The 10,590-nt window shown below is 35.3% G+C and overlaps 1 protein-coding gene and 1 pseudogene across 3 annotated transcripts; both read right to left on the minus strand.

The window, feature by feature from the left end:
* Window positions 1-913: 913 nt before the first annotated feature.
* On the minus strand, window positions 914-2,515 carry LOC143564795 (uncharacterized protein At3g27210-like). Of its 2 annotated transcripts, XM_077051968.1 has the most exons (4): window positions 2,439-2,505; window positions 2,242-2,406; window positions 1,655-1,735; window positions 914-1,582 (listed from the first exon to the last, which is right to left on the minus strand). In XM_077051968.1, the coding sequence occupies exons 2-4, from the start codon at window positions 2,384-2,386 to the stop codon at window positions 1,203-1,205; spliced, it is 606 nt and encodes a 201-aa protein (XP_076908083.1). In that variant the 5' UTR covers window positions 2,387-2,406; window positions 2,439-2,505; the 3' UTR covers window positions 914-1,202. The 2 variants fall into 2 exon arrangements, with proteins under 2 accessions (XP_076908083.1, XP_076908082.1); XM_077051967.1 differs by having other exon boundaries at window positions 2,242-2,515.
* A 2,994-nt stretch (window positions 2,516-5,509) lies between these two features.
* Window positions 5,510-10,590, minus strand: LOC143564798 (putative inactive leucine-rich repeat receptor-like protein kinase At3g03770; annotated as a pseudogene). The gene is made up of 6 exons (XR_013140935.1): window positions 8,690-10,590; window positions 6,867-7,000; window positions 6,564-6,797; window positions 6,212-6,469; window positions 5,845-5,939; window positions 5,510-5,761 (listed from the first exon to the last, which is right to left on the minus strand). The product of XR_013140935.1 is annotated as a putative inactive leucine-rich repeat receptor-like protein kinase At3g03770 (transcript).

Consider the following 10,590-nt stretch of genomic DNA (forward strand, 5'->3'; position numbering starts at 1 on the left):
TTCCCCTATATATATATATTTCTTTTTCTTTAATATTACTAAATAATAATAATAGTAATAAAACCCATGTAGGTTAATATTTGTTGGGCTTTCTAATGGGAAAAAAGTACCCCAACACACATTCCAAACATCGGTTTCAGACAATGTCACACTTCTAGAAATTGAACTGAGGGTTTCAACAAATTCAACATTATCAACAAGTTCCACAACTTTCATTTCCACAATTTTACAGTCGTATAAATTCTATAAATACATGTATCACTTTATGTCAAAACGATGAAAGCATTTGCGGAACCAGGACATTTAAGTGGAGAATCCAAATAAATTTGGCTTTTATATTTTAATCTTTTTAACAATCAATATGCTACGAACACAATACCGGCTACATCTTATAACTTTTTACTAATCGGTATTAAAAGGATTAGAATTATGTAATTTACTGAGTGACCCATTTCGTTAAATATTGGGCCTGTACTTAACAATTAACAAAAAAAAAAGAAAGAAGAAAAAAAGAAGCCCAATATGCGTAAGATGATATTAGGTGATCTTTATTCTTGAAGGTCAACGGATCCCCCGACCACCCTATGGGCCTATGGTTTCATCCCTGATGAAAACCCTTCTTTGTAATTAAAATCATGTAAATAATTATTTCTGTAGTAGTAACTTACATTGGTTGAAAATTTACTTTTCTAAATTTCTTTTAAAAATTTGTAAATAGGATCTTAACTACAATGATCACATATTGATGATTAGAGTTGATAAAAGACAAAGTCCTGTTAAATCATTTATTTATATGTGAATAATACGTTATGAAAATTTGAAAAACAATAGTTAGAACAAAAAGTGCTTCAAATTCTAACAGATATGAACAATGTAAAGGACGTGTATTTTTACCATAAAAAATATAATTCACGAATGAAGCTAGTACTTGACACTAGATTCGTGCATGACTTAGAGATTATAATATTTATTCACACGGGACATAAACATATATGTATTTTACGAGATTAAAGTTTGAGAGATGAAGGGTTTGGTTATCACATGGCTATAGATTTCATTGTTTTTTAACATGACTATAGAAGTATTACACACATCCGGAAGTAGCTATTTTCATGATTAATTTCCTCTTATTTTAACTATACATATTAGATCAAGTGTCTCATGGCTAGTTCCTCATCCCACAATAGGGTTGTGTTTAAGCTCTAGGCGCCAAGGCATGGACTCATCATCTTCCTTCCATTTGTTGATGAACTACGACTAGAAAGTAAAGCCGGAAAACAACGCCCAAACCTTTCCCTCTTTATCTTCAATCCATGACCATTGTTTGTCACCACTTCGGTGTCCTGTACAAGTGGGCTTTCCGCTTTCAAGTTCGCCCCCTTTTGCACCTGTTCACCGTCTTGTTCGTTTTCAAATTCATAATTACCAGCTCTTAGGCTATCTTTAAAAAGATCCGAAAGTCTAATTTTCTTTTCTGATCCACTTGGAGATGGTGGACATGGAAAAACAGCAGAATGGGGTTTGTTGTTGCCAGAAGAGAAGTTATGGTGGACCGGTGTACTGCCTCTTGATGGAGTAAATTCTACACATGATATATCGACCACTAGTTAAGTGATGAAATTAATAACACAAATTGTGATTAAATGTATCTTACCACCATTAACACTCATGAAATCATCATCACAATCTGAATCTAACCATGCATGTGAATCAAAAAATGTCTCCTCTTTACTACCTGCAATGAAACAATAATTTCAAGTCACAAAGATGCAAGTATAACTGTATAAGACAGACCTTAGCCTTGGTTAATGTTTAGATTAAAAGATATATATTTAGGGGTAAAAAAATTAGTTCATTCATTTGAATTGTTTTTTTTTCACTATTTGAAATCAATGTTGTTAAGAGAATTCATTCCAATTTATTGTGCAGCCAACCATTTCATTTTTGTCTTTAGATTTTAATTCCAACAAATTTACAAACCAAACAAGTAAATGATTAGTAATCGGATTGCAATTTTCTTAAATTATATCGAATTCTAACGAAGCAAACTCGATTTATATCATAAGCTTCCAAGATAGAAACTAAAGTCTAAACATCATTATAAATTAACCTGACCCTCAGACAATGAATCAACTGAACTCATGAAATTGAAAAACAAACTAAATAAACTAACTATATAATAAACAAAAAGTCATGCAACAATAAAGAATATTAGAGATCATAGAGTAGAAATGATCATACTATAATTATCTCGAAAAGAAGACGGGAGTGATTTGGCAGGAGAGCGTGGACGTTTTGAAGCAAGATCGGCGGGAGGTTTATCGATGTTAACAACTTGTACTTTCATTGCAGAAGACCGCTGTTGAGTTGAAACACAACTACCCATGATGATCTGATAAACGACAACTGTTTGTTCCTTTCTGATCAAACTCACCCACAAAAGTTAGTTAGTTGTCAGGGGAATTGAAGAGCAAGAGTAAAGATAAGATGAAGATGATTAAACCAAGAGCACCTTGAGTTGGTCCCCATGTCATTCATGTGGATTTATAACTTTTTCCTGTTTTTGTTCTTTACCTTGAAATTGACATTCCTAGATATTTTCCATCTCCAATTCTATCTTTTATCTTTTAGTTTGTTAAATAAATAAAATTTTAATTTTAATTTTAAATTATATATGCAAAAGAAAATTACAACCCCAAATTATTACTGTTATTGTTGTTATACATTTAGTTATTGTGAATAAAAATAGTTGAATTAATTAATTTAGGTTCAAAGTTATAATAAAAAAATGATATTACTAAATATTGCCTACATTTAGAAGTTTGTTAGTTTATAAATATTGATCATAACATGTGTATCCAATGATTGTCAAAGTTGTACTGAATAAGACGAAAATATTATTAATTATATAAAATATTAAATTCTTATATATGCTTAGTACATTTTTATATAATTAGTAATATAAAAAAAGTTTTTTGTTTACTTTGTACATATGACATCTTCATTCATTACAAAGTTAGCATAAACACATGTTAATGGTTCCTAGTTTTATTTTTGAAATTCATTTTCTGTTTTACCTTCTGTGTGTATCATGTTTCAACATTTATAATTTAATATAATAAAACAATATAATAGATAGCTTTTGTAACAGCCAACGCTATATAAATAAAATAACAAGGAAAAGATAATCAAGGGTGGAATGTTGTAATTAAAGAAAAAATCAATGAGAATTGAGACATGTGATGATGTGAGCGAGTGCAAGCAATGCCATGTGAGTGGTTCAATCTAAACAGCTATATGTTGTGATTCTCCAACGACCTCCATGACATCATCGGATCCGGATATTTAAAGACTATTTATAAAAGTAGATAAATACAATGAAACTAATCTAGATAGATACTGCTATTGAAATAAATATTAAAGATACAACATAAAAGAAGAAAAATGGATTAGACTTGTAATAGACGTCATTCCTTTAATATAGATTTCAGTAGTTATACTCTCAGGTATATATGTGGATTTGCAACCCTGAAAGAAAGTAAACTTTGACAAATTTCACATATAAGAGGTTTAGTGGATTTGTTACCTAGGGTGGTTATTCGGAAATTAGACCGCCCGTAGTGTACATAATTAATGTGTGGAGAACGGCGTTTTGGGAGAGAGATAGAGAGAGCGAGGGGTTGCTTAGTTTTGACTACACAGTCTTAATAGTAGGGTTGTAAACGAGTCGAGTCGAGTCAGAGTGTGCTCGAACTTAATCGACCTTGCTCAAGCTCGACTCGTTTTCTTTATCGAGTTCGAGCTCGTCGAGCCGGGCTCCTTTAAATTTATTATATTTTATTTATTATTTTTTTATTTTATATGTTACAAATTTTGATATATAAAAGAAAAACAATTATAGTTAAAATTATACTTTTTTTCTTTTATATATATCAAATTTGGCAAAGTCGTTAGGCGGACCCTAGGCGGCCGACTGGAGAGTTGGGTGTACTCGGAGTACTCGGAGTACTAATTATTGGGAGTAAAAGGAAAGTTACAAGTGTTGCTGAGAAGAAAGAAGATGTTAAGATGGGTAATCTTCATACACGACTTACTTAATTTTGCTGAAAGTTGAATTGCGTAGTTGATCATTTGGTGTATGTTAGCTATCATACACGACTTCCTTAACTCTAATTCAAAGAGTGTTCGGAAATGTTCATCTAAAGGATTCTGATCCAATCAACAATCTAACTAGAATTTGATCTTGTCCCCAGTTCCCACTTCATCTAGGATGTCAATATTTGATTAAGCCAAATCCAAATTAATTCTTGTGATGTTCTTCCAAGTGCTAGAGAAACATGTTGCAGAAGGTATTGAGTAACACAACCTTGAGTTGTTATGAAATGCATATATCATGTTTCAACACAAACTTGATCGTCGATCTTAAATCGTCACCACCATTTAGTAAGTAAAACAAGGTTGGTTGTTTTTAAGGGAACTGCTATCTAGCCTGTCCATATCCTTCGAGTCGCTACCTTTTTTCCCGTGCAATCCAGTGAATTTTAGACTTCTCCTCGTTCACATCCTATAAAGGTTTTCTCCTTATTTTCTTCAAGGATTCATTTACTTGCGAGGGAATCTTGAGTATAAATAACCAAAGTAACTAATTGGTTAATCAAATAACATACAAATAATTTTTCTTATCATATTGGATTCATCTTGGATTGTGTCGTTGTGGTAGGGTAAGTTTGCTTTCGAAAGTGAAAAAAAACATAATAATGTCACATGTAGATCTATTAAAAGTGGCAAATTTTTGGCTTGATCCGTACACAACACAATAAACTAAGTTGCCATATCTGATTCGTTTAAAAATATGTCATGTCCGAATTAAATTACAAGGTAATGTCGGGATAGTTGACTTCCTAAATTGAAGAAAAATTCTAGTTTAGCCCATAACAGGTCTTGTTGTCATTTCAATCTCAAAATGACACCATATCGTTAATGAAATAAATGTAAGCCGAAGCCACTCATAATATCAGAGCCAGGTTTCGATCCTGGGACCTGTCGGTTATGGGCCCACTACGCTTCCGCTGCGCCACTCTGATTTGATGATTGTGCTTCGTCTATAACTATATTCTACGTTGATTGTAAGCAACAAAGATGAGTAGAGACACTTAGAACAAATTGGCAAAATCCTGAAATCTGTCATTTGTTAAACAAACGTCTTCACCGATCAGGAAGATTAATCGGAATTCTATCACCAAAAGACGTACGGTGGTTTCTAGGGTTCGTATCAATTCCCCTTCTTTTTACTCACACACATTTATTTATAAACCATTATTATATGAATTTCATTCTCATTTGTTTCACCTTTTAAGTTAATTTGGACCATTTTTTGTTTAGGTAAGTTTTTACATATGTATGAACCCATAATTATAGAAATACCAAATTATAAAATAAATAAATAAATAAATAAAATGCATGAAAAACATTGTCTCGATCAACCTAAAATAAGAATTAATTGTGGAATATGAAGTGAAACGGTTAACAATTAACACTGTGAAGCACTTTCCGATTTCAAGTCAAGATCAGTTGCGGTTTGTACTTGAGCTGCATACTGCAAGTTCCACAACACATCCTCAAAGGACGGCCGATTGGCTGGTTCCGGCGATATGCATTTGTTTGTGATCGATATCACAATCGATAAAGACTCTTGAGAGCACGTCGTCAACACAACCGGATCCACAATGCGTTGTCTCCCGTCTTGGCTTCCAAAAGAGCTCTGTTCATATTCAAAAGAACATTTATACATTAAACTCAAACCAATACCCTCCAAATTGTTTTTGATCGCTATGGCTAACGTACCATTTCATTGAGCAAAAAGTCTTCGCCTTTTCCGCTTACTATCGGCCCCACGAGTGCTTCGAGCAAAATGAATCCGAAATCATATACGTCGTCTGCTAACTTCTTTAAACGCCTGCAACACACAATTTCGTGTTAAGATGCAAATATAGAGCTTGCATATTTGGTGGTTGATTGTGGTCGGTGACTGTGGTAAATCTTTAAAAGGAGTTCCTTACCATGCTCCATCTCCCTTTGCCTACATTAGAAAAACAATGACTAAGTACGCGCGTAATGGTGTGGAACAAAATGTATACCCGAATGTCTAATAAGCAGCTAATCATTAAATAACAAAAATATTTAGAATCAAAAGCTTCATGCTCATATTCGCTCAGCTTTGCAATCCGATAATCATCAAGATTGCAAGAGAATCACACCTCAAGTTTATCTAGTTCTTCTGTGATCACAGACATTCCATAATCACTCAGCTTTGCGATCCGATAATCATCAAGCAGTATGTTGTTCGTCTTTAAACGGTTGCTAGAAGAAGCTGGGATCACTCCTGAATGCAGAAAGTGTACCGCTTTTGCAACTCCTATCAAAACTGCTAATCGGTCGGCCCACTTAAGCACTCTTTCCGGACCATTATCTGCATAACATATCATTCTTGTTAAGTTAGAAACAAGAAACGATTTGGGTGACTGGTGATTTGTATGATCAATGCGGTTATTGTTAACGACAACCTGAGAGAAAAGCTCGAAAATTTCCGTTAGATATGTATTCGTACACTAGAAAGATTTTGCTAGAAGTAGAATCCTCTACTCCACCATCATCAATGCAAAGCTAACGAGATGCGGATGTTGAAGCTTTGAAATCAAATCCAACCGGACTTTCAGGTTCCGTTTGGAGTATCTTTTGAACAAGGAGAGCGACCGTATAGCAACATAGCTTCCGTTTTCTAATCTCCCCTTGTAAACCTGCAAAAACAAGGAAACTCATCATGCATGTTTTTAAGAGTTGAAAATATATTCTAATATTACTAATACCTTCCCAATAAACCCTTAACCCAAAAACGTCGATTGATCGAAGTTGCACGTGGCCTCGGCTAAACTTTCTATCGAAAACACTCTACATGATGTCAAAACTTGGGTTCCCGGTTCTGATGCTTCAGATACAATCCCTGAGACAATATTAGGGGGAGCACAAAACAGAATAAACAATATAACCGAAATAACTGAATACAACCAAAAAACCGACATTTAAGCTTTATGTTTTTTTCAAGAACTGATTTTTCGGTTCGGTTTCGTTTTTCCCATCAACCAAAATCTAAAACGAACTGATTGTAACCGAAACAAACCAAAAAACCAATTTTAAGTGAGATGTAAAACTTGATAAATAGTGTAGCTCTAAAGTTTTAAATACATATGTCTAATAATCAATTAATCATTTACTAACAAAAAAGATTTTAGTCCCAAAGTTTAAGGCTCAACTTCATTATTTTAGACCATTTTTTTCAGCCGAAATATTTAAAGCCAAATGGTAAAACCGAAAACAGATCGAACTCATTATGAAAACTGAAACCTAAAGTTTTCAGAAACCCAAAAACCGTTGGTTCGGTTTTAGCCCCAAGAGTAAAGAGAAGCTGAAATGCACCGTTAAAAGAGTTAGTTGTAGGACTGGCAATCGGGTCGGGTCATAACGGGTTATGGTCGGAATGGGTTGGGTCCAAACAGGTCAAATTAAAAAAAGAGTTATTTTGGGTCGGGTCGGAACGGGTCAGGATTGTAACAGATCCGGGTCTAATAGGGTTTGGGCCAGAAAGGGTCCGGGTTGGAATGGGATTCGGGTTGAAACGCGTTGGTTGGTTTTCATTTTTTTGTTTTTATTATTTTATATTTCAGTGCTAAAAACATGATTTCCTCGTTAATATCATTAATATACCTTTGGTTCGGGGCGCATTTGATTGGAACAGGTTTCGGGTTAGAGCGGGTTTCACGTCAGAACGGGTTTCTTTCAGGCCAGGTTTCAAGCAAGCATGCTTTTCAGATAGGAACAGGTTCGTATCGGAACGGGTGCGGAAACTCGTGCCAGCCCGAAACCCGGTTCGAACCGAACCCGTTCCCATCTGAAAACCGTCCCGTGCCGAAATCCGTGACGGCTCGGAATCGTTACGAACCAAAGCCTATCAGAACCGAGCCCGTTCCCATCTGAAAACCGTCCCGTGCCGAAATGCGTGACGGCACGGAATCGTTACTAACCAAAGCCTATCAGAACCGAACCCGTTTTGATCCGAAACCCATTCCGTCCCTAAACCCGATTTGAGCTGAACCTGTTGCGATCCGAAACCCATGTCGTGCCGAAACTCGTCCCGTGTGGAAACTCGTGCCGGACCGAAACCCGTTCTTAACCGATAACCGATCCGAAACCCATTTCGTGCCAAAACCGTTACCGTCAGAATCTCAATTCAACCAAACCTGTTCTGAAACCCATCCCGTGCTAAAACTCGTCCCTACCTGAAGCCCGTTCTGTGCGGAAACTCGTGTTGGCTAGAAAACCCAATCTGAACTGAAATCCGAACCGAATCCGTTCCGATTTGAAACCTATCCCATTTCCTTAAGACACTGACACACGATCCATTTCTTTAAAGTTGTCAACCCGCTTTAACCCAAAAATAACAAGGTGAAATATCAACAAACACATTCTGACCCTTTTAGTTAAAATATCTTTACCCAAACCAATGCATACAATTTTAAAAGTAACCCAACCTGACCCATTTGGAAGCTTTCGGGTCAAGATTGTCTCCTATAGTTAGTTGCATATAACATGGTAGTGTATTACAAGTGTAAAACAAAGTTCAAGTGCGACTTACTTGCGTCAGAAGCGATCTCCATTGGTGCCCTGTTCTCGCTAACTTTCAGAATCGTGTGCTGTAGAGGGACCGTCTCTCGTGAACGACGACGTCGTTTACGAAAGATTATTACTACAACAATCGCAAACGATACCGAACATATAACCGAACAAATGACAACAATCAAAACCCACAAAGCTTTCCCCCAATATGGTTTCTTGATCACACTCCCATCTTTACAGTCAGACTCTTTACTGTTTCCTTGACCAACAAGCAAGCAATTCCCAGTAAACTTCACAACCCGTTTGTTACTAGAAACCGTGTCTAAACAAGACGGAAGCCGACCCGTTAACTGGTTACTAGAAATATCGACAAACCCGAGTTTGTTTCCACATTTGATTGTGTTAGGAAGTGACCCACTTAACATATTGGATGCTAGATTCAGGTAAGCTATGTTTGGTAGCACGAATAATGCGGCTGGAGGTGTTCCTCGCAAGGCGTTGGATGAAATGTCTAAGTGATGAAGCTGGTCAAGTTGACCAAATTGTTCGGGAATTTGACCCGAAAACGAGTTATTGCTTAAAAGAACTGTGGTAACTGATTTAGGTAATAATGGTGGTTCAGAATCTAGATGGTTTTCTCTTAAGTCTAGTAACTTTAGATTATATAAAGCGGATAAATCAGGTAATTTTCCAGAGAGTTGATTGTGAGATAAAACGACGTCTGTGAGTGTTACGATTTTGGAAATCGAATAAGGGAAATGACCCGTTAATTTGTTGTTCTTTAAGCTTAAAATGGTGAGGTTGGATAATGAATCAAAGAAATGATCAGGTAAAGATTCATTAAAGAAGTTTCCATCTAATGTTAAAGTATGGAGCTTTTGTAATCTTGAAATCCCATTCGGGACCGAACCGAACATGAAATTTGAACTCATGTCCAACAATTCAAGTGAATTTAGTCTATGGATTTTGTCAGGAAGTTGCCCCCATATTCCTAAGGAGACTAAGCTAAGAACCTTAAGTGAAGTCAATCTTGTTAATGTAACAATTAAGGAATCCATGGAGAAAGATTCGGATAATGTTTGGTTTTGAATTGCAACCCCATGAAAAGAACTGACCTTTGGAAGCTTATCTCCCATGATCTTGAGTTCAGTAATGTAGTCATCTTCACATTTGATGGTTACATAAATATTTTGAGAGATGTTACATAAATCACCATTGAAATTTTCCCAATTTGTTAATTGAATTGGGTACTCCAAATGCTTTCTTAATTGGAGTAGAATTAGTGATTGGGTGGTTTGTAATTCATGGGTTTTTGTGATCAAGAAAACACATGAAAGAAAGAGTATGTGAAAGAACATTTGGAAAATGATAATAAATCTATTCAAGAATCTTGAAGTTGGATAACTATATAAATAAAAGATTGAACTTTAAACATGAGTTTGAAAAAAAGGTGTAAAGAATGAAGATATGGTTGTGGAGAATTAATTGGGTGTGTGTGTGTAAAAGATAAAATTGGAACTTAAGGAGTAATGGAGGTAGTTGGACACATGGGAGATGAGAGATCAAAGGCATTTAGTAGAAAGCTGCTGCTGCCATGGAAGAAGAGAAAGTGAAAGAAGAAAGTAGGGGTGGGGGCTGGAAGTTTAAATATAGGTGTTGCTACACTTCATGTTTTAATTTATGTTGGTGGTTATGTTTTAGGACAAAATGAAATATGAAGTTTATAATCATGTCTCTTTTGGACATGACATGTTTGATGTTTTATTAAAAAGTTAGGGTGTTGGTGGTCATAATTCATAGTTACTTCATGCACATGAGAGAGGGTGTTAATGTGTTATTTATATATATTAGAATGAATGTAATTATATTGCTTAAGAATTTGTTTATCAAATTTTAAATATAAATGAAGTTACATATGTC

Source organism: Bidens hawaiensis, unplaced genomic scaffold (genome assembly GCF_021521415.1).
Source record: "Bidens hawaiensis isolate Kalapana, Puna unplaced genomic scaffold, B.hawaiensis_p1.1 tig00022165_1, whole genome shotgun sequence".
NCBI classification, from domain to species: Eukaryota; Viridiplantae; Streptophyta; class Magnoliopsida; order Asterales; family Asteraceae; genus Bidens; species Bidens hawaiensis.